A 24,428-nucleotide genomic window follows, 5' to 3' on the forward strand; every position below is an offset into this window, starting at 1 on the left:
GAGTTACTAAAAACTTGCATATCCGTGGAGTATCTGATGGAAAATTTTAACCACCATCAATTCCAAACCCAATGTTCGATTTTATAATCGTTCGGACATTATCTAGAGCTCGATTAACAGTGTTGTAATCATCTCTCTGGCCTTAAAAAGTCAATGTAGAACAGTGTCGCAATCGTACACCTTTGCTCTGTATACTGTATCATGAAATCGGCGCACAGTGTCTAATTGATATTTGTACGCGCTTTCCGCAAACCAAAGTCAAACTGTTGTGCGTACTGAAAATAACCAATCACTGAGCTAGTTACAATAACGTTCGTCTGTCGCGTTGCATCAGCGTCATTCATTTTCAATTTGAAACGTAGAGAAACTCCATTTGAAAGAGGAAGAGAAGTGTAAATGATATCAGAGTAAACGAAATGCATAGAAACGATGTGTTGACGGTCGTACGAAACAACTTGGCCTGCAAATAATCAAACAACTTATTTAATTCTTCAATAAGATAATATAAACTACAGTATCATCAAGGCAATCTAACAACAGGGAACTGAGCTCACCTTGCCAACTAATAGCAGTTCTTTGATATTATGTCTGGATACGACAAATACTAACAGTACTGTACTATGGTACATAATCTCCACGGCGCGCGGTGTCAATTGGGCGTGGGACTGATCGTGTCGCAGCCATAGATAAACCATTTGATCTTCAGTGCTCAGCATCCTGTTTTCCTGTAGTTTACTAAACTAGTACATTCTGTTACCGACATTTACTAAATTTGCGGTATAGCTTGGTATCACCACACTTCTCCCTTTATTTAGTACATTAGATGTTTGGAAAAATAGTCGAGATATTATTATTTTTAAAGATTTGTTGCACCTTACCTTAAACGTAATAGTAGAAGTATACAATATAAATGAATCCAGCACGGTAGTACGTACGTCTTGGAAGCCGAAAGGTCTCGAACGTATCTCGTGCCCCAATGTAGTCACTGTCCGACAAGCCGAGTTAAGACGAGCAGCCTGGATGACAAAGCATAACGTATGGTGTATCTAAAGCTTGGATCCCACTAGAACGCAACGAAAGAACGTAAGCCGCAACGCAAGCGAATTGACCAATCACAAGGAACGGTTCGAATAATCCATCGCTTGGATTGGTCAACTCGCTTGCGTTGCGGCTTACGTCCTTGCATTGCGTTCTAGTGGGAACCAAGCTTGTGTTCATCAAATATACAGAGTTGAAGAGTTGTAAACAATGAAAAATTATAGTATAAATATCATCTTTATTATTGTGTGCAACTATAGCAATTGGTTTTGGCAACCCTTGGAAACTCTGAATCAGTGGGGGAGGGTGCACCCGGTGCACTCCACCATACATCCTTGGTTCAATCTCTATCGACAGTGATTCCAGAGTATACGCACAGAGTACAGACATCATACAGCTCTGTCTACACTATCAACAATGTTTGATGTGCCCAAATATGGCAGTGATACGTCATTTATTATAGGCACATCATATTATCACATCAAGTTTGATGTGTAGACAGACCTTTACACTTTCTACAGAAAAGGACATTTACTGCAGCACTATCTCGTGTGTGTGCTGCTACACATCGATTGATAATGATAAATGTTCTGTTGATATAAAGTTTGCAGTACACCACGTATATTTAATTATGAAAAGAACTGTTGAGTTTCCCGATGTTTCGATCAATGTGCGTTGATCGTCCTAAAGCGTGGTTCCCACTAGCGACGCAACGCATGGACGTAACGCAACGCAAGTGAATTGACCAATCACAAGCGATGACTTATTCGCTTGTGATTGCTAACTGTCTATAACTTCGCTTGTCATTGGTCAACACGCTTGCGTTGCGTTTACGTCCTTGCGTTACGTTCTAGTGGGAACCAAGCTTTAGGAGTGAGAAATATTCTATTTCGTTATAATGTAAAAATACCTGCATGAACGGTGTAACAGCTATACAGAACCAGACGGCAAAACCACAAAGACTGGCAACATACATAATGTTGGTAAAATCTAATAATCGACCATCAGCAAATGCTACACAATCTGACGACCAATGAAAAATAACACAATAATTATGATGCTGGGTTATGGAATTTATCTTTATTGTTATTATACATATTAATCATTACTATCATACTATAATCTAAAAAATAATAAAAATTTTGTAACTTTTGTAACTTATCACTGTTCATTATTATGCATGCATTTCTTTAATCATGGACCATTTGTAAGAACATTATTTTAATCATCCATGTAAAATAAATTTATAAATAAATAAAAATACTCATTAGGTACAAGAGAAGCTAGAATACCTAACACAGCAGTTAAGCCCATGTTGAATAAAAGTAATGATATGCATGACGCAATGCGACTATTGACCAATCGGGACAGCGTCTCTGCTTCTTGAATATCCTGTGGATTTAGTTTGAAACGAGTTAATTGGTTTGTGTAAGTCTACCAGACATGTAACGATGTTAGACTTAAAGATGCATTGTCCCCCAAAAACATGAAAAATGAAGATTAATTAAATCAGACTTTGAATATGTTTTTTTTGTAGTTTTAACAAGTTAATCACTTCAATAGAAAAAAAAACCGACAAAAATCATGTTTTCACCGATAAAATGGTAAAATTCAACCAAAAATCCATTGGCTGGCAGCCATTTTTTGCTTTAAATTACATTTTTTTCAGGTAAATACATTTTTTTTCGATCCAATTTTAGGTCATAACTACTATGTTACATTAAAATGTAATATTCAACAAAAAAATTGTTAAGAATTATTTTTTCAGGGGGACAATACATCTTTAAGGCATTTATATACATGCTATATTCATTATTAGTAATATCAAATTCAATAAAATGGAAGGACTCACTTTAATAGCGTCATCGATATCGACTGTTCTTTGTCTCACACGTTCGCACAAACAGCGTAGTAAAAAAATTAAGAGTTGACATTGTGTGACGTAATCAATTATTGCGGTGACGTAGACAATATCGAGAATTACGCATCCGATTAACATTAGGACCACAAGTGTATAGTATTGAGCATTAGTTCTGAAAAGTAAATTGGTGCATGGCGGTATTATGTCTAGAGACAATAAACAGCACTTCAGTTTCTTGTCTGCTGACGCGTGCAGCCTTTCTTCTATCATCTTTTTGAATAGCACGCTATACAGAATGTGTCCTTCACATGCATGTCATATTTCATTTGACCACCCCCCCCCCCCCCCTCCCAAAACAATTACCCCTTCCCTTCCAACCCACGTTCTTAATTTTACCTGACATGAAGAAAAGTAAAAGACATCTGCTCTTCAGCGACCACGTGTAAGACCTGTACACTGATAGTGCAGACAATCCAGACGAATCCTAGGCCGACAAATGCTTTAAGTCTTTTGGCCAGTTGCTGCGAAGAGATGCTACTGGAACCAGTCTTCAGGAAGACCTGATTGAAGTCAGAAAGAAATGATATTATAGTAAATGTATTGTAGTTACTGTAAAGAGCAAGCTACACAGACGAGCGGTAACGGTAGGCGGAAAACCGCGTAGCTTGTCCCACGTAGAATCTGTATCTATCCTGAGCGAAAACCGCCCGTCCGCTCCGTGTTGTGTTGTGTAAATGGTCATAAGGAATAACATTCTATATTTTTATTACCGTTACCGCTCGTCTGTGTAAATTGGCCTTAAAAACCTGTATGGCCGTAAATAATAGTATTATGTGAAATAGGTCGGAGGCCATTGTTTATTGAAATAAAAGAAAGAAACAAAGAAAGAAAGAAACAAACAAAGAAAGAAAAAAAGAAAAAAAGAAAGAAAGAAAGAAATAAATAAAAAAGAAAGAATAACTTTGTTGATGTCACTAACCCGCTCAATGAGTGTCTGTAGCTGGTCCTTGTCCCACACTCTGTAGATGTAATATGCATACACGTACGCTGACAAATAGAGTATATCCGGGATGAGGTATTGACTGAACATAGATGCTTGGCAGTCCAATAGTTTGTGGCCAGCACAAGACGCATTTTTCTAAATAGAATAAGATTTGATCGTTGAAGCTTTTCTTAACAGTACATTCTTTTCACGCTTCATTGATTTCAAACTCTCCGCCAATCAGAAACACAGACGTCAATTAAAATATTTCCAATCGGTCTATTGTACACACACGATTTTCTGTACCGTGACGCCAGTATTTGCGTGATACATAGTACGTTAGGCTATATATTACACAGTTTGCCTATGATTTGTGTATACTAATAGATACAGTACGGTACGAATTTAGGGTGAAAACAATAAAAACAATTCCTTAAGCTCTGTCTACATCAAACAGTGACCAACACCCCCCATCCCCCCCCCCCCCCCCACCCCCACCAATGTGCCCATATGGACACGATGACGTCATACCACTACCATATTTTGGCATATCACACTATATTTCTCAACCTAGTTTGATAGTGTACACAGAGCTTTACCTTTTGAGGAATATTAACATTAACACGAAAACAAGATGCGAACTGGAGAATGAAGCTGAGCACCATCAGGAAGAAGATTAAAACAGGATAAAGAAAGTTGACAAAACTTGTGCATTTCGCTTGTTTTCTTTGAAAAGGTATTTCAATAAATATCGGTCGCCAACCAAGCTTTAAAATAGAAAACAGAACATGCAGTAAGTGTATAATACGATTTTAAATTTAAATATTTTTTATTTTTTAACTAATAACTATTTTCTCAGTAAGATTCATCATGCAATCATCATGCTACTACTAGCTTGATTGCTTCTTTTGTGTTTTATTTGTTTAATTTATCATAATAAACATGTGTTCTTGCTATATATTATAACAATGTTGTAATGTTCAGTAAAAGTCAATAGATGAATTAGTTTGATTTAGATATACTGATTATTGATCAAGGCAATCTAAAACTCTACACTATCAAACTTTATGTGACAAAAATGTGCCCATATGTGGACATGGTGATGTCATATCACTACCATATTTGGCCATATCACTACCGTATTTAGGCACATCATACTTTTTTTGTCAAACTAGTTTAATAGTGTAGACAGAAATTAATGCCTTAGAACATATTGAAATGATGAAATTCCGGTCTTCTTTGGGCACATTTGTTCTTGTGACCGGTCAGACAGATATCCATCCCAAAGTTCAACAAATGGACTCGGAAACTCGTAATCCAGTCAACTATCAATCAGGTTATAATGATAGATTATTGAAACCAAGACCCAAATATTATTCTATGTTACAATGACCCTTAACTTGAGTGTACATCTTCCGTTGTGGTAAGGGTAGCCACACAAACGAACATTGCTCTTTTGGTTTATTTCATCTCATGCGATTTGGAAAATAAGTTGAAGTTGAAGTAAACTGCACTACTTACAATAGTTAGTAATGTTTGATATGGTTTAACTACAGCTTTTTTACAGGCTTGTAATTCTTCACCATTGTGAACTTGCTCCGAATACGAATCCGATGAGAGTTCGTCCTGAAAAAAAAACCTCTGACCACAATTAGAAAAAAATAAACCCCAAACAATATTAAGCTTCGTTCCCCACCACCTCAATTGGTGGTCCACTTTGACGCAACACAAATGACGTAAGCGCAACGCATGAAGTGTGACCAATTCGCAAGCAACAGAGTTTTGAGATGGTCCATCGCGTCGTGATTGGTCAAAACCCTTTTACTTACGTTGCGTTCGAGGTGGAAATGCAAGCTTAAAACAAAGTGAATGTGACGCGCAACGCAGGTTTTAATGTGACCAATCATGACGCGATATATCATACAACTATTATGATTGGTCAATTCACTCCAAACGTTAGAAACCAATTACTTATTAGCTTACTTTGCTAAATCTTGCAATACTGCTTTCATCTTCTCCGAATGTCAATTCTTGACTATATTCAATGTCGGAAAGATTCGATAGTGTTCGTGGTTCACTGGCTGATAGACGTCTGTTGGCAGCAAATAAATAGGATTCAATCTCATTTCCGGCGGCAATGTGTGGAGTGGATTTTGAATTACGTCTGTCCTTAAATCCAAGAATCTATCAAAATGCCGATAAATATGAATTTATAGACAGAAATGTTAATATTTGAATGATTTTGAGGAGGATAATTAATATGGAAGGGGAAATGACGTTTGAAATAATGAATGATGATGAGTTATGATTGCAACAACATTTATGATACCGATTAATGGACGTAGATTATGATGAAGGAGGTAGACCTAACTCTAGGCTATGCTGTGATTATGAAGGGGTAGGCATGCTGTGATTATGATGAAGTAGTAGATATGCTGTGATTATGACGAAGGAGGCAGGCCTATGGTGTGATTATGACGAAGGAGGCAGGCCTATAGTGTGATTATGATGAAGGAGGTAGGCCTATGGTGTGATTATGATGACGATAGTGATTATGCATTATGACATTATGAATAGTGATAAATCGTTGCATGGTCGATACTGTGTGTGCAACCAGTTTCTCTGTGTCTCCTCTTTCCACTGACTTACCGGATAACTTTCGCCTTTATACATCATGAGTTTTATCTACAGTATAATTCCAATAGGTATATAGTCATAATTCAAGTACGGCTAACTAACATCAACGTTGCCCGGTCATAATAGGTCCATGGTCACATAGAAGTGTCGTTTTGATATTGTTGATTGATATTTACTGTTTATATTCATTTGGACTGTCAACAAAGTTCTGTTAAAATGTAAACTATACTCATCTGTTATCAAGATGCTTAATTGATAAAAGTCAATGTTACTGAACTTTAATCCCGCTTGGGTTACGGGTGTTAATAGGCCTATATCATGTTTAATTCATGTTTTTATATTTTTTGAATTAACAATTTATGGTTTAGAGAAATCTTTTTTCAATGGTGGGTTATCGGGAAGTACTGCGCAGCCTGTATCCCCTCCATTATTTTAGAATAAATTGGGAAAGAAATAAGATTAACCTGGCAACCTTTGACACGTCTATTTAGACAATATGGCGGCGCCCATCACACCGTTTTTCTGTATCAGATGTTTGATGTAAAGTGGGTTTAGAGTTACTAAACAAGCCAAATTTAAGCTAATGCGATATTTAGATTGTTAGTTAATATTTTCCAATCAATTTTGATATGACGAGTTGCTTAATATGAAGATTATTATGACTCCACGTCTAGCGTTAAGGCTAGGCCTAATTTTCATCTTGACAGCAGCTGGTCTTGTGAACGGGAAGACCCTTCGAGGAGTTTTTAGTACACATTCGTCCCAATTAACCCACGGTCATTACATCACACGGTTTTGCTTTCATGGTAAATACGCACATGTTTCTAGGCCTATATCACCAAATGAATTGATGAATAGGTTTTTAGGTTGTATTTAGCCTAGGCTAGCTAGCTAGCTAGGCCTAGACTTTAAATACATGTACCAGTCTAGGCCTATGTCATTAATGTAAAAGTAACGTGTAAAACTATTTTGTGTTGTTTCTAACTGATTGTTTAATAGGACAATTATTCAATCAAGATCAAGACATATATTTTCGTTCTGGTTTAAAATTGATAATAATATTTTTATTATTTAGATTAATCGTGATGATATGTTTAAATTAGATTGAATTTGTTTTTTGACAGGAAAGAATGCTACGGTAAAATATGAGTTAAACTCAACTGTTCTCGGAGGTCGTCTATATTTCTTCCTCGATAACCGATGGGAGAGAACTCAAAGAATTGAAAATTGTATTGAAAAACTTGGAATGGCTAAATTCAGTGGTAAATATAAGTATACAGTTTATTTAATATTTATTAAGTAAAAACAAATTATGTATAGTAATGTATACTGCATCAATAAAAAAATATTTAACATTATGCAAAGGTATTCTAATCATTCTAATCTTACCTGCAGTATAATCTGGATTATACTAGTCCTCGTAGGTGAGAATCAATAGGCGTTTCTCCAGCCGCTAGGCGGTCTACCAGTCTTTAAAATGTAAGATACATCTATTAATCAAATTTTGCTTTGTTTTTCAGTGCCGTTTAATGGAACTGACGGCAACTACACAATACCGCATTTTATTACATCACAAATATGGCATATAACGTATGGAGACCTGTTGACTTGTAATCTAAATAAGCCAATGGCTCATCACAACTATGCCACTTACAAACTACAGTTCTACAATCCAGATGTAGAAGGCAATCCAATGGTTCATTTTAGTGACGAGGAAACTGGTTGGTATGGGGACCTCTTAAGCAGGCCTTGTCTTTTAAGGCGAGTGAGTGCTATCACTCACCTAACACACTCCTAAACTGCCCTTGAAGAGTTTTACACACTTAAATTTGGTAAACATGTATTGAGGAGTGCAATTTTCAAAAGACAAGGCCTGCTCAATCTCTGTCTACACTATCAAACTAGTTTGATGTGCCCAAATGGTAGTGATATGCCCAAATATGGTAGTGATATGACATCATGTTCATATATGAGCACATCACATTTTTTTGTCACGTAAAGTTTGATAGTGTAGACAGAGCTTTAGTTGTTTATGAGAATAAGATTCCCTCAACATTTCTTAAATGGCTGTGTTTTACGATACATCTGTGCTCCTACAATGGTTGTGGCTGAGATGATAGAAGTTTAATTTTCAATCTTGTATTTTCCATCTTGTAGTTTTCATACCTTTTTCTACTAATCCTATACTAGTAGTAGTGTAACCTACTGGTAGTGTGTAAATTTCTTATTTTATATTAACTTCGATTAAATCTGTTCTTTAGGTTTGCTGGGTTTTTATGAGCTCCTATCTATTTTCTATTTCGTACTTGGATGCATATGTTTCTCCTCTTTATATGGAACATTGGCCAAGAGAGGGCCTATGCATGAGGTAAGAATCAACAACACTAACAGTATATGTATCTAGGACTGTACTATGCTAGGCATATACCAACTAAGTCTTGTCATATATCTTAAATGATTACTTAAGCTGTCTACACTGTCAAACTAGTTTGACCAAAAAAAATGTGATGTGCCCAAATATGGTAGTGATGTGCCCAAATACGGTAGTGATATGACATCATCATGTCCATCATTTTCTGTCACATACAGTTTGATAGTGTAGACAGAGCTTTAGAATAATAATATTTTATTTGGTAAAATTTATTTAACCAATAAAACATTTACTGAATATTCTTTGTATGCAGGTGCTGTCAATATTAACAACAGTGCTGGTCTTACAAGCCTTGTGTTCATTCTGTATGTTTATTCACCTTTACACATATTCACGTGATGGAGAAGGCTCACCATTCATTGAAAGTATAGGCCAATGTGAGTATGCATGATATCCTTCAGATGGGACATAAAGCAGTTAGTCCACATAGTGCTAAAGAAATAGCTTTTAGCTTTATCTAGAGTAAGAGAGTTTCTTCCAAAATAATTTAGATATTTAATCTATATAATAAATTAGAGTATCTTTTTCCCCTGGTTTGTGAATTATATAAGCTGTATATCAAAACTTAATCTAACTCGTTTTTCTTTTTAGTAATGGACATAGCTACTCAGTTCAACATGCTTTACTTGTTACTAAGTTTATCTGTTGGATGGACACTTGGTAATTTTAAAACAAATCTTAACTCACAAGTCTGGAAATCAAGTACTCTCTCAAGGGTATTAGCATTACTCGCTATAATACAGGTGAGTAAATGTGCCCAAATATGGTAGTGATATGCCCAAATATGGTAGTGATATGACATCATCATATCCATAAATGGGCACTTTGTCATATAAAGTTTGATAGTGTAGACAGAGCTTAAGCATTTAATAGGGGTGTTACAAAAGAGGAGTTTTAAGCTCTGTCTACACTATCAAATGTATGTCTATCTATGGACATGATGATGTCACATCACTACCATATTTGGGCACATCACACTTTTTGTTGTCAAACTAGTTTGATAGTGTAGACAGAGCTTTAGTCTGTATCATAAATAACACTATAGATTCTACTGTATGTATCATTAATGTTTATCACTGTGTGACAGGGCATTCTAGTTTTCATGGATCAAATGTGGTACACGGAGCATTCGTTCTACCACACACACCAGGATGTAACAAGCATTCTCCTCATCGTCATCCGCCTCATCTTAGCCATTCTGTTCTCTGGTAACTTGTACCAGACCGTCTCCAGAGAACGTAGTGTTATGAAACGCAACTTTTATATTAGTTTTTGCAAGGTATGTTTCTGTTTTTGTTCTTAGTCAAATTGGTTTTAAAGATGTATTGTCCTCCTAAAAAATAATTCTTAAACATTTTTGTTGTTGAATATGCCATTTAATGTCACCTAATAGTTATCCACTTTGACCAAAAATTGGATTTAAAAAAGCCAAAAAATAGTCAAATTGGTTGTCAGCCAATGGCTTTTTGGTTGAATTTAACCTTTTATTTTGTCATTTTATAAGTGAAAATATTATTTTTTCAGGTTTTTTTTTCTGTTGAAGTGATTAACTTTGTTAAAACTACAAAATAACCTATTCAAAGTCTGATTTTATTACTTCTTAATTTTTCATGTTTCTGGGGGGACAATGTACATCTTTAATGTAGCATACAGTAGAGGTGGTAAATTACAATGTAAAACTTTCTCATTGTAGATATATTAAACAATATTTGATTGATTTTCTTCTAATGCAGTATTGTTTAGTGTGGTTTTTAATCTATCCAGTGCTACTAGTAACGTCTCTTGTATTTGCCGAGCATATACGGAACAAGGTGGGTTTCTGAAATATTTTAGTGAAAACATTTTGTGCTGTAGTTTTTATTTACAATTCTTAACTATCATATTTATACCTATTGTTTATTTATCGCATAATTAATTCAATTTGTTTCTCTTCAATCAGTTTATTACAATAGGTGTAGTCTCCTCGCAGTCGCTCTCAGTACTTCTTCTGTACCGGTTATTCCTGTCCCGGAGTCTATACTGGGAAATCTCCTCGTTGTCTTCCGCAACCTTGCCGCTACGTATGGACAAAAGCTTCGGAATTAAATTATATTCAAATTAGTTAATATAATAATAGGTAGCTATTTATTTAATGAGAATTATAAAGATTGCAGTTTTATACTATTTAATTTTGCTTTTTGTGTACAGGTCTTAAATTCCAAAATCACTGAATTTTATCTCCAATTTGCAAGATTTGAATTAGTATATTCATAAGCCTATTAAGTAAAGCTAAGTTACATATTTTAAATGTTGACTATTTTATTTATGGAAAATCATTAAATAATTGAATCTGGTTTTATTACTGTTTCCCAACTGTTCATTTAGTAGTAGTAATTTATACTCTCCTAAAGGTGCGTTCACACTGGAATAATGCACACAAATGTAGGTTAGTAATTGATACTCTCCTAAAGGTGCGTTCACACTGGGATAATGCACACAATGTAGGTTAGTAATGTATACTCTCCTAAAGGTGCGTTCACACTGGGATAATGCACACAATGTAGGTTAGTAATGTATACTCTCCTAAAGGTGCGTTCACACTGGGATAATGCACACAAATGTAGGTTAGTAATTTATACTTTCCTAAAGGTGCGTTCACACTGATATTGTTTTAGATTGGTAGTGTTCAAAGTATTTTTTTAAACACGTTTTATTTTTGTGATATAAGAAATGCCAACAATAATGTTTTTGTATAATGTTTTTTATGTGATAAACACAAGTAAATCTGAATTTTATTTTATGTAACATGCGCGTCCATTTTAAGTTATAGTGGAATTTTTAGTTAATAGTAATTTAAATGGTTATATGTTTGTTTATATTATACTCTATTTATATTAATTTAAATACAACTTTCAAGTGAAAGTCGTATAGGTAGGCCTAATGTGGACAATAAATAATCTAACATAGAATAATATTTTGTTGATTAGTTTTGGCAAAATAAACTAAACTACGATGGTGTGCAAATATGCCCAAAACTTTTTGATTTAGTCGATTATAAGCGATAAATCGTGAAATTAACCCCAAGTTGTCCCTTAGTAAAGAGGGTAAGATTTAACGTATTAAAGAACCCATTTTGGACACCTCAGAACGTAACTAATCGCTAATGCGCATGCGTACATTCACATATTAATTTGAAATATAATTTCAGTAGTCATAAGCATTCTGTATTTGATTACATTAATCATGTTTATCATTATATAGACTTGTTGATGTTTATTAAATTATTATTAAATGAATTATGATACTCGATTGATATGATATGCTACCCTTGTTTTCTTGGAATTTCTTGTAATAAATACGCAGGCGAAAGTGACCTATGTGGTTATTTTCATTACTATTTTTAACAACTTTCCATATATCACTTGAGCTAGTAAAGAGAGCATTAAAGTAGCTTTAATTTGTATACTGTATAATTTACAGGTACAGGCCAACCCTTATTAGGGAACACTCTATCTGCGTGTGACGTAGCGTGTTGGACGTTGGATTCGTGAGATCGTGGTTCGAATCCAACGCAGTGCCGCATTGCTTGTATCCTTAGACAAGGCACTTTCCATACATTTGCCTCTCCACCCAGATGTATAAAATGGGTACCGGTTAGATCAAGACAAAACTTTGCGCTGATTACTAGCTGCATTATTATGGGAGTATGTTTCCATACGTGTTGATCCAAAATATTATTAGGCCTATACTGAATAGATGTTCTAATGTTTTATTATTCCGCGCATATTACTGGTATCCATACTCTGAATTAAAAATGAGTTGTAAGATCATGTTATTGATATCAGACCCAGTAAACCTGAGTTTCGGCAAATATAAAAAAAATCGGCTTGAAATATTAATAACTATCTGAACTCACTCGGGGTGTCATATTGCGAAAAGGCATACGTCGGAATTTTCTGACGTCACCGTCACGACTAAATTAAAAATTAGCGCATGCGCCTAATGATCACAATACCGAAAGTCCCAAAGCATTAAAACGGACTTAATTATTTAATATTGGTATATAATTGTTGAGTTTTAAAAACGTACAGGGTGTTTTAAAGGCTATTAAATGTGATTAATTTTCAGATTGAATCTATTGGTGAGTAAACACAGCTATAGCTATAATATATAATATTAATATTATTAGTGTAAGGAGAGTCATGTAGGCCTATAGATCAGGATGGGCTTCATTGTTAAGATGGTCTGCCAATGACCGTGATCAAGTTAGGCCTACTAAATTTTAATCCATCTTCCGTGGCCTACTTCTTATTAGCATTTCAGGAATGGTAGTAAATAAACTTTTATTATTACCAGGAGATGTACAATAAACATCTCCCTGCTATTACCGATTTTAAATGTGATTTGTACAGGATTCGTTTATATATAGAATCGGCTGTATTGATTGTAATTTATCGTTCGTTGATTGTAAAAATCGTTTTGTATACCTTTACAAATAGGCCTAATACATAAAATACTACAGACGGCTGCCTTCCCTAAGATATACTGCCAGAATGTATTACTGTCATTTGTTTAGTGGTGTTTTCCCTGTGCTGGGTTGAGTAGATATATGCATCAGTAAGACATAGAAAACATTTAAAATTTAAACATTAAAATGGATTTTATATATTTGTTATAGTATAGCAATAAATTAAAGATATATTGTCCCCCTAATTTTTTTTTTCAAATTGTTGTTGAATATGCCATCTTCATTTTTCATGTTTTTGGGGGACAATACATATTGAATGAATTATATTCTCTTTTGTTCAATGTGTCTTAACTAGTTCGAAAATTTACTACTCAAACATAAAATACGCTCCCGTTTCTTAGCAACCATAACAAATTATTAGTTTTATCAACATTTGCGAAGCCCAATACCTATAAATATTACAAATTTATTGTTTTTAATTACGGCTATGAACTAAGTGAACCTGCCTGGGGATGGCACGTGTCACTGGGGTCACTGGAGTTCAAAACGCTATAATTAATTTACATCCATAATGGCATCCTCGTGCGCGCGCAGCCCGGACTGGTTTAGGCCTATTGTAGGTTGGATCATGCAACTATACTACCATGCAACCCACGGACATTTTTCTTGAGTTCCACGCATAGTTTTAAGTGGGTATTAGAGAATACTATCACTATCAGTGTCATAATTGATTATCGTTATGATTTAAAGTAGGAACCCATTTCGGAAGTTAGGAAGGGATCGACTGCAAGGGAACTTGAAACAACTGCAGGAGGACCGATCACCGTACGGTAGCAGGCGGATGTTGAGACACACATATACATTTCTATAAATAGTGCTCAATGAAGCTTAGTGTCAATATATAATTCATTGACAAAGGTTGTATTTTATATGAAAAATGCATTTATTTTTTTAAAATGTATTCAAAAACATATTTAGACAGGATAAAAACATATCAGGTATCTAAGATATTGCACCTGTTCTAATGGTCCTGGTCCTGTTTTTTTAGAGCAATCGATTAAAAAACATTCATAAAAATATATAAAAAACTGTATGGTGATTCGAATCGGGTCACAGACTGATAATAATAATATTAATAATAATAATAATAATAATAATAAATAATATATTTATACAGGATAAAACAATCAGATAACAGTGTATCTGTTTTACATTGTGGTCCTGTCTTAATCAAAATATACAAAAGAGAAACTTAATTAAATATAATACATGTCAGTTTTTATGAAAAGAAATGAGATTTGTATCTAGCCTTAAAGGTGCCGATTTAATATTAATTGGTAAATTGTTCCTTTTTTTGCGCCTGTAACTTTAAAGGACGAATTCATTTTACTAAGGGTGTATTTAGATACGTCTGAATCTGAAGTTATGGCGAGATAGATTCTGTATATAAATATTGGTGGGTGCAATGTAGGGCCTACTCTTTGCACACGTCCGTTTTTATTACTGGTTTATGTAGTTTTGCTTTTTTCTGAAATATTTTCCATTAAAAGACCGAACAAATATTGTCACACTTGCATTCTGAATGTCATGGAGTCCTTTCGGATCAATGCACATTCAAGTAGTTTGAACTTTTGTACAAAAATAATGTTCTAATATTCATTACGGTTTCCTGGTTAAATGTTTTAAAGCTCTGTCTACACTATCACACTATTTGACAAAAAAAGGTGTGATGTGCCCAAATATGGTAGTGTAATGCCCAAAATTAATATGGTAGTGTAATGCCCATGGTAGTGATATGACATCATCCTGTCCATGAGCACATCATTTTGTTATTGTCACATAAAGTTTGATAGTGTAGACAGAGCTTAAGATTCAAAAGACAGCGAATTTATTGAATCGTGTGGTCTATCAACTTTAATTGTGTGTTGAAATTGTCATTTGGCGAATTCCAATTTTTCCGTATAATTTAATTAATATAACTAGTTAGAGTTATATTAATCAAGGATACCATATACAAATGAGCATTTAAGTTGCTTTTTTTTTTAACTTGAAGAATTTACCAGTAGCTTCAACATTTTAAGTTTCATCAATGGGAACCCAATATAGTCAATTAAATAAACAATAGTCGAGATGTTAGGGGTATCCCTTCTTTTTTCAGTCTATGGTTTGATGTCCAAACTTGGCCCGTCCTCGACCCTCGCTCTCTTTAAAAACAGTGTCAATTTTTATACTGTAAGTTTAAAGAAAAGTTATAAATTATTTATAATATTTCTCAATTTATATAGGTCTGGGGCAAAAACACGACAATATAAAACATTTTAACAAGTGAGTCACTGTATTGTCATAATAAATCATGGGTGAACTCGAGGGGAGGTGCATGTCATTCGAATTTAGTGTCACTTTCATGACAAAACAAACATAACTTTCATAGTAGAGAGACATTTTATCTACACCCGCCACGACAGTAAACTTATATAACGGAAAAGGCTTCATAAATAACTTTTTACGCCGACTGGTAGGATGGAATGTGCATTATAGTCTGTGGTTGTGATAATGATTGCATTCGTAGTAGGCGACGTGAGACATGAACAAGTTCAGTTTTACTGGTATTAAACTTGCAAGTGCTAGCTGTATTAGTGGTAACAGGTAGGAGAATAGATTAGGATGTAGAGACCTACGATATGTTCTATAGGGAGTGGTATTTGTGTGTGTGTTCGATCCACAGAGAATTTTTTTAGCTATTCTTAAGCTCTATGTCTACACTCTCAATCAAACTTTATGTGACAAAAAAATGTGATGTGCTTATACATGGACATGATGATGTCATATCACTACCATAATTGGGCATATAACTACCATATTTGGGCACATTACACTTTTTTGTGTAAAACTAGTTTGATAGTGTAGACAGACCTTTACAGGATTGACAAACATTAATTATCGTTTGTAAGTGTACATGATATCGTGTAATGGCAAAAGTAAGGTATTCATATTTGGGTGTAATGTTTTCAATGGGGGCTGTAATTTGGGGTCTATTGTTCCACACATGAATCTAGTCATATAAGTTCGGGTATGTCCCGGACTAAGTAAGTAAGTACCTGCCACAACAGAACTTACTGTGTTGAACGTTGCAATTAGCCTAATGTTCATAAAATGGTGGTAAATTGTCACATAAGCTGATTGCAAGCTGTTTCTACACGTGTTTCTAATACTCCTTTTCTGTTGAGAGTATTAGATGACCCGTGAGGTAGGGGTGAAGCTGTATCTAAGGTCTAAGAGGCCCGATAAACTGGCATTTTGCCACACATTGAATAAACAATATTAGGCCTATACTTATTATTTTATAGAATCGTATTAAATATAGTAAGTGATATTGGATTTTCTGTTTGCAGCTTCAACAAGAAAAGTCATCGAACTATGGCAACTGAAAACACGTTCAAAGCAGAAGACTTAGACCGTCAGTTTTTGCAATGTACACTCTGCCTCGATCGTCTGACCAAGCCGAAGGTTCTGCCTTGCCAGCACACATTCTGTGAAGATTGTTTAGAGCAATGGGTTGACAGAAACGATGGACTATCATGCCCCGTTTGTCGCAAGGATTACCCGCTCCCGGAAAACGGTGTTAGTAGCCTACCAGACAACTTCTTCATTAATAATATAATCGATTTTATTTCGCTTAAAAAAGAATGCGAAGATAATGCTACGCCTTGCCATGGATGCGAGAGGACGGCTTCCAACTACTGTACCGTCTGTTTGGAGTTTTTATGCAGCGATTGTGGCAGCGCGCATCGTCGTTTGCGTCTGACCAGGAATCACATAGTTCAGACGATGGATGAGTATAGAAGCTCACAAGCCATGCCAACCGCACGAATGAAAATCATCAACCCAGATCACTGCACAGATCATCCAGAATATGAGATACAGTTCTATTGTCAGACGTGTGAGCGCGTGATATGTAGAAAGTGCTGCGCGACTCTACATCCGCTTCCGGGCCATCAGCAAATGTCGATTGAAAGTGCTGCCGAAGGCAGACGGTCGTACATGTCTAGCCTGATACAAAAAGCACGAATCAAAGCGCAGAAAGCTAGTGAAACACTCCATGGACTGAGAAAACTAAAAGAGAACCTTGAGTCTAGCCGAGAGAAGAACGTCAATAAAATTCGACAGCGCAAAGAGTTTCTCATCGCGGTACTTGAACGACATGAGGATAAGATCATCGGAGAATACGATGAGTTTTTTCATGAACGTAGTTCTGAACTTGAGGAAGAAATTAGTAGATTTGATGAGTTGGTTGAAGAAATTGATAGTATTAACGGTGTAACTGAAGGACTGTTGGAAGGAGGTAATGAAATAGCTCTTCTAACGCAGAGCTTACAAAGTTCTGTTAAACTCCAGCGCGTCTTACAGACTGACGTCAGTACTGACGTCGCGGAGGAAAGTTCGGTGGGGTTTATTGCTGGAGAAGATGATCTAAATGAATCAGAACTTTTTGGAAAAATTGAAAGAAATGAAACGAAAATTTACCGAACTGTTTTTATGTCGGAAGCTCCGCCACCGCAGGCTGTTGCTGTCGGTGAAGACGTGCAGTTTACTTTACGAATGGACGATTTAAGCATCGAAGAAAATGAGCAAAACGACAGAGAACAACCAATCCCAGTTTCGGCTAAACTTTGTTCACCAAATGGGGAGGTTGGTATCGCGCGCGTCATCAACGACGACAACGGCAACTATGACGTAACATTTCGTCCTATAAGCGAAGGACGCCATCGTCTTATTCTCTCCGTTCTAGGACGGCAACTCAGCGAGAGTCCTTATTATATTGACGTATCATCGTCAACAAATCATCGTATTAAATTTGGCGCAGGTGATGGTAGTGAGTCTGGATGCTTGAGAGAGCCATCTGGTGTCTGCATGTTTGGTGAAAAACACGTTCTAATAGCCGATACTGGAAATAAAGTTATCCGAATTTTTGATATCGACGGACGATACAAAACACATCTTTCTTTTCCGAGTACCGAGAAAAGTTTCGAACCAACAGATATCGTTGCAACTGGCGATGGAGTAATTTACATATCGGACGCCGGAAACTGTCAAATTATTGTGTGCGACATAGAGGGGCATTTACTCGGTCGATTCGGAATGAATGTACTAAAGAAGCCATGTGGCCTAGCTCTTAGCCTAAGTGGTAACGTGTATGTCGTAGACCACGACGATCACATGGTTAAAGTGTTTACGGCTAACGGACGGCATATCCGGGATATCGGTAGCAACGGAAACGGTTGTGGACAATTTCGCGGACCGCTGACAGCGACTGTGAGTACGAACGATGAACTGATCGTGTCAGACCGCGAAAACCACCGTCTCCAGATGTTCTGCAAAGACGGACATTTCTTGAATGAGTTAATCTTGTCTGAGGAAAACGAAGCCGTTAAGTATCCGACCGGGTTATGCACGGATACGAATGATAACATTTACGTGTGCAACGACTGGAATAATCGGGTGCTGAAATTTCGCTCTGATGGAACTTTTATTTGTCGCGTGGATACCGACGTCGATAGACTGAAGTACCCGAATGGCGTCTGTATTAGTAAAGATGGCAGTAAATTGATTGTGGTGGACTGTGGCAACGACTGTGCCAAACTCTTTGATTTGTAAAATTATTGCTTAAGCTTGGTTTCCACGCAACGCAAGGGAATTGACCAATCACAAGGAACGGTTCAGCTTGGCTTCCACTAGCACGCAACGCAAGGGAATTGACCAATCACAAGGAACGGTTCGAATAATACATCGCTTGGATTGATCTATTCGCTTGTGTTGCGGCAGATGTCCTTGCGTTGCGTCCTAGTGGGAACCAACCTTTATTATTGGCTGTTGTTAAATAGAACAATTCATTATTGTTAATTAGAACATAATATAATATTCAATTGTACCACCGCATTTTGAAACTCTCCGGTGGACACTTTACCTAAATTCCACTTAATTCTTTGCATCCGTCACGGACTTCTTTAAGTTTTAAAAACATGATATATCATCGCTTGTTTTCTATTAAAACCCTTAAAACGTTAATAGGTTAAATGTTAACATTAATAATGTTTTAAGTTTAAATATTCATTGGGCGCTAGAAACCCTACAGGCCTAACCCAGAAATGTGATATTCATATTCTATTGGTTTTTTCACCTTAACTCAGCCATAAATCAAGACAACATTAATTACTCAAATGTTTGAAACTATCCTCTGTAATGTATTTCTCTTTCGACGATGTATATGTATTTGATACTGCAAATTCATACGTTTGATTGAATTCTACGCGATAGTAGGATTTCTGTAAAGCGTGGTTCCCACTCTAGAGACGCAACGCAAGGATGTACGCGCAACGCAAGCGAATTGACCAATGACATTGTTTGAATAATCCATCGCTTGTGATGTGATCGCTTACGTCCTTGCGTTGTGCCGCTAGTGGGAACCAAGCTTTAAGACGGCTATTTAGCCTTAATTATTATCTCCCTGGAAAGCAATTTAAAAGAAAAGTCTACGAACCGCTAGTACGCGTGCGCAGATGATTATTATGCGAAATTAATTGAGCTCCCATGGAGCTGTGAAACTAGTACAGTATTCTAGTTCACTGATATAGACCCTACCCCCAGCTATCACTGTCAGACGTTTTTAAATGTAGGTTTGTTTCAGCCGTATGATCTTTTACGATGTCTATCGAAATGGGCACAGTGTTTACCGCCGTTTAGCGTTATGAACTTCAATATGTAATTTAAAACTAGAAATCAGCGCTATAAATTATAAGGATATTAATATACTTGTGTAGACGTACGTACGTGATGGAATGACTAGTGAGGCTCTTAAATGTTCTTACAAACAAGAATGGTACTAATGGCCTACACAACAGAAGCATAAAGTTTCATTATAATAGCACCTTATCAGCTTTGTATGTAAATGCACTTTTATTCGATAAAATTGCACCTTAAGCAGCCCTTCACAAGTTTTCGCTTTTTGGGTTTCTTCGCTCTTATTTATAATTAATTCATCACAAACTTCGTACATAGAAAAGAAAAGTGTAATAATAATGTAATAATAAACTACATTTAAATTAGGGATTTTTCACAATTAAATATAAGGATATGATACACGAGTTGGTGTCTTATGAATTTTATTATTTCTTAAAATAAGGCTTCTTAATTAAACGTCTTCTTTAATTAATATTAGCGTTATTAATTTGTTTAATACTCAAATAAAACTGGATTTCGTCTAAGCTAATTTGCATATAGATACACAACTGCAGTACTCCATAGCACCACATATTAAAACAGTCCCACTGTATATATTTAAACAAATATTAAAATGAAGATTTTAAAATTTATAGAGAAACATTTCCGTTGTGGATATTTTTGCTCATTTCTTGACGCAGTCGAGGCATCTGATTTTGATAGAATTCTGGTAATTTTCTGGCAACCATACACTTTGCAAACTGCAAAAATAAATGTAATCATCAAGCTCACTCTAACATTAATTTATTTAAATTGATCAGGCAGCAAATTAATATTGCAGAAATGCGCAATTGGATGTCACAGATTAAAAAAAAACAAATTAGTTAACTTTCCCTCATTTTGGAGCTGTACATTTTTTTATATTATTTTTTTAAAATTATTTTATATATTTGGTCAGAGCGTAAAATTTGTGTATACATTTTTTTAAAAGAAGTTACCAACATACCAAAACAAGATAATGATATCAAAAACAAATTTCAAATCCCGAAAGTGAAACTAATTTTTTTTTTATTTGGCCTTTTTTATTCACAGATTTATAAAACCTTTAGACTTACTTGACAAGCAAACACTCCGCAATCTCCTCCTATAGTCTGTCTTGGGACAGCACCCTCTACAGTTGATGTTTTCCATTTTCTCAATGTGGATTGCGCGTTTTGATAATGATGATGATGTTTAGTGGCTTCCAATATCATAAACTGTTTCAAGTTCTGAAGTGAAATTTTAGCTATCATATAACAAGCATTTAGATAACAGAATCCCTTTTTATTATGAGGTAACTTCCCGATTGATCGTAATCAAAACGGTACTGGGTATGGTCTACTAGCTTTTCTGCTCCCAACTCGTCATCCATCCATTTAGAGCTTCTATTAAGGGGACACCTCCGGACCTGACAAATTGTTCCCTAAAGCGTGGTTCTCACTAGCACGCAACGCAGTGACGTATCGACGCAAACTGCTGTATTGCGTCACTCGACGACGAAGCGACGGCGCGACAGTACTGCAAACATCGCTACGACGACGTAAGGCAAGAACACTGGAAAATATAGTACACAGTGTGCGGGGTGAATCAAGTCATAGTCTACAGCAACTAACGTTGAAGCGCAACAAGCAGGTTTGATTTCACGCAGGTGGGGCAAACACAATTATTGGAAGGGCATTTTCTTACATTGTGTAGGTCGCGTTACGTTGCTAGTGGGAACCAAGCTTTAAGGAGTGTCCCAATAAGGTTGGCTATAGAATATTTCCTTTTACCTGTTTCCCATAATTGAGGTTTCTTCTGAATAAGGGGGTTCTAAAGGAGGTATAATTTTTAAAAATCAAGCATAAATGATAGGTATTATGCTTAATAGCCAGGTGGCACAAGATCGGGAGTCAGATGTCAAATCAACCTACCATTAAACAAGCATGATTTTCTGATCCCATCGAATCATAGTACTCAATGATTTGACCTTTGACATCGATGTATGCAATCGTCCAATGGACGTCAAGATGTACTGGTACAAGAAGCAGGCGATACTTAAACAAATTTTTCTAAATGAAAAAAAAATGTATTATTTTATTATTTGTATACAATTTCTAAACTCTCTCTCTAAACAAAATCTCAAATAAAGTGTTTCAAAAACTTATCTGTAATCAGATCAAGTCCAATAAATAAAAAACCAATTGCCAGACATTTTAACAACTAAACAAAATAATAAAACAAATAATTTATGATTAAATTTGGTGTGTTGTCAAGCCACACTGTAATTTACAGCTAAACCTGATTCCTTTTCAAGGTCGTTCATGCTCAATGAATATTTATGAGGTTAAATTATAACCTATTATGCTATAAATACCAGAAAATAAAAACGTTTATATTGTATTTGAACATTTGATACATCAAAACATGAATCTGATATCAATATAAAGCTCTGTCTACACTACACTATCAAACTAGTCTGACGACAAAAAAAAGTGTGATGTGCCCAAATATGGTAGTGATATGCACAAATAAGGTAGTGCTATGACATCATTGTGTCCATATATGGGCACATCACATTTTTGTCACATACAATTTGATAGTGTAGACAGGGCTTTAGATGTTGATTTATATGTCATTGAGTGAGTGACCTCATAGTTGACTTCGAGTTGACTGAATACATATAAAGTACACATTACCTTTTTAGTCCACTTTTCAACTGATTTGTACCCCTTATTCATTAATGTTGGGTAAAAAAATGTACTGAACGGATAAACTGTAGAATCTGCTACAGACAGCAAATACAAGTATGCATTGATGATCTAAAACAAATTATATTATTATTAAAGATGCATTTTCCTCCAAAAACATGAAAAATGAAGATAAATCAGACTTTAAATACTAGCCATTTTGTAAAAAACAAAAACCAAAAAAAATTATTATTTCAGTTTTTGGTCAAAGCAAATAACTGTTATGTGACATTAAATTGGCATATTCAACAAAAAATTTGAAGAAAAAACATTTTTAGGGGGACAATCTATCTTTATAAGTATAATAATTAGTACAGTGTATGGCATGTATTCCCATATAAGGATTTAAGTTGTTTTTGCTGTTTTTATTACAAAAATCTAGATTCCAAAATGATTTTATAATGACTATACTAATATGTATCCTCACATAAGGTATAAACATTAATATCAAAAATACAAAATGTACTTTTAAAAATATGTACTATGAAGAGCATCCAATATCAGAAATAAATGTTATGTAAATTTGAGACAAAATGTGATTTTTTGAAAGGTCTGTGCAATGGATTCACACCACCTCTGACCCCAACCTCCTCTCTCTTTGGATTCTATACCTACGTTATCATTTAACCAGCAGCCATTACGTAACGTAGCAAAGTCATCCTTCGTTAGTTCGTAGTTTCCAACAACACACTCAACTTCAAGATCTATGTTTCGTCTCGGACAACTTCTTTTTAACTTTCTATATATTTGTTTCACTATCTTCTCTCTATAAAGTAGATTATTATTATTATTAGTATTTTGATTTGTATTACTATTAGTGGTACTACGTAAATCGAGTCTTAATTACATTAAATTTGTATTGACAGTTGGAATGGAATAACAAACAAAAAACATTTTAGAAGTGGGGGTGGTGGGGAGGGGGTGGGAATTTACCTCTTGGTTATGTGTCTTGGGAATGCTTCTTCCAATCTCCGCATAACAAGTTCAAAACTTGGGTATGTTGACATTTTCTTATGATGGCTTTGAAATGTTGCTAAAAAGATAACAAAAACTTATGACAAGCCATGTTGATTTAGTACCTATTTTTTAAAACCATTGTTTTCCGTTGAAATTAGGTATGTATGTATACCTGCCAACTTTTACAGAGACATTAAATTAAAATTGTATATAGCGCCCTCTATGTTATAATAGCTCAAAATAATCGTGAAATACCACCTCTATGTTTAATTTTTTCGATGAATTGAGTTAGGCTTTTCTGTACTACATCAACCATAAAATACAAATAAAAATAGGTCTAGGCTAATTATGCTCAAATTAATTAAATAACGTGTAGTCCTAGGCTATTTTTCCTTCAAAATAGGCAATTTAATTTCAAAATAAATAGGATGGGAATTACCAATCATGAACGATTCAATCTGTTGATCGGAAACCGTAATCTCCCCGGAAACATTAATGATCTGAATATCATCATCGCTGTCATCATCATCACATGACACCTCCAGCCCAATCATTTTATCTGAGACTTCATCTTCCAATTCACAAATCAG

The 24,428-nt window shown here is 35.3% G+C and overlaps 4 protein-coding genes and 1 long non-coding RNA gene across 6 annotated transcripts; 3 read left to right on the forward strand and 2 right to left on the reverse strand.

Annotated features, from left to right (window-relative positions):
• Positions 1-16: 16 nt before the first annotated feature.
• LOC144843806 (uncharacterized) lies at positions 17-2,050 on the reverse strand. The gene is made up of 3 exons (XM_078700760.1): positions 1,949-2,050; positions 879-1,016; positions 17-460 (listed from the first exon to the last, which is right to left on the reverse strand). The coding sequence occupies exons 1-3, from the start codon at positions 2,012-2,014 to the stop codon at positions 347-349; spliced, it is 318 nt and encodes a 105-aa protein (XP_078556886.1). The 5' UTR covers positions 2,015-2,050; the 3' UTR covers positions 17-346.
• LOC144843807 (uncharacterized) lies at positions 1,753-12,237 on the forward strand. The gene is made up of 2 exons (XR_013612290.1): positions 1,753-1,911; positions 12,030-12,237. It is a non-coding gene; the product is annotated as an uncharacterized LOC144843807 (long non-coding RNA).
• Positions 7,010-12,237, forward strand: LOC144843796 (integral membrane protein GPR180-like). Of its 2 annotated transcripts, XR_013612287.1 has the most exons (10): positions 7,010-7,324; positions 7,643-7,780; positions 8,039-8,239; positions 8,780-8,886; positions 9,203-9,326; positions 9,541-9,692; positions 10,037-10,228; positions 10,683-10,760; positions 10,889-11,374; positions 11,493-12,237. XR_013612287.1 is itself a non-coding variant. In XM_078700743.1 (9 exons), exons 1-9 carry the CDS (start codon positions 7,165-7,167, stop codon positions 11,048-11,050), a joined length of 1,314 nt encoding a protein of 437 aa, XP_078556869.1. In that variant the 5' UTR covers positions 7,010-7,164; the 3' UTR covers positions 11,051-12,237. The 2 variants fall into 2 exon arrangements, 1 of the variants encoding a protein (XP_078556869.1); XM_078700743.1 differs by having other exon boundaries at positions 10,889-12,237.
• Positions 12,238-15,904: 3,667 nt separating this feature from the next.
• LOC144843787 (tripartite motif-containing protein 2-like) lies at positions 15,905-20,063 on the forward strand. The gene is made up of 2 exons (XM_078700731.1): positions 15,905-16,042; positions 16,789-20,063. The coding sequence occupies exons 1-2, from the start codon at positions 15,981-15,983 to the stop codon at positions 19,049-19,051; spliced, it is 2,325 nt and encodes a 774-aa protein (XP_078556857.1). The 5' UTR covers positions 15,905-15,980; the 3' UTR covers positions 19,052-20,063.
• A 449-nt stretch (positions 20,064-20,512) lies between these two features.
• On the reverse strand, positions 20,513-24,338 carry LOC144843802 (sentrin-specific protease 5-like). The gene is made up of 7 exons (XM_078700753.1): positions 24,278-24,338; positions 23,815-23,914; positions 23,497-23,647; positions 22,831-22,953; positions 22,066-22,203; positions 21,229-21,381; positions 20,513-20,874 (listed from the first exon to the last, which is right to left on the reverse strand). The coding sequence occupies exons 1-7, from the start codon at positions 24,282-24,284 to the stop codon at positions 20,764-20,766; spliced, it is 783 nt and encodes a 260-aa protein (XP_078556879.1). The 5' UTR covers positions 24,285-24,338; the 3' UTR covers positions 20,513-20,763.
• Positions 24,339-24,428: the final 90 nt, after the last annotated feature.

The sequence above is a fragment of the Antedon bifida genome, chromosome 5 (assembly GCF_963402885.1).
Source record: "Antedon bifida chromosome 5, ecAntBifi1.1, whole genome shotgun sequence".
Classification (NCBI taxonomy): domain Eukaryota; kingdom Metazoa; phylum Echinodermata; class Crinoidea; order Comatulida; family Antedonidae; genus Antedon; species Antedon bifida.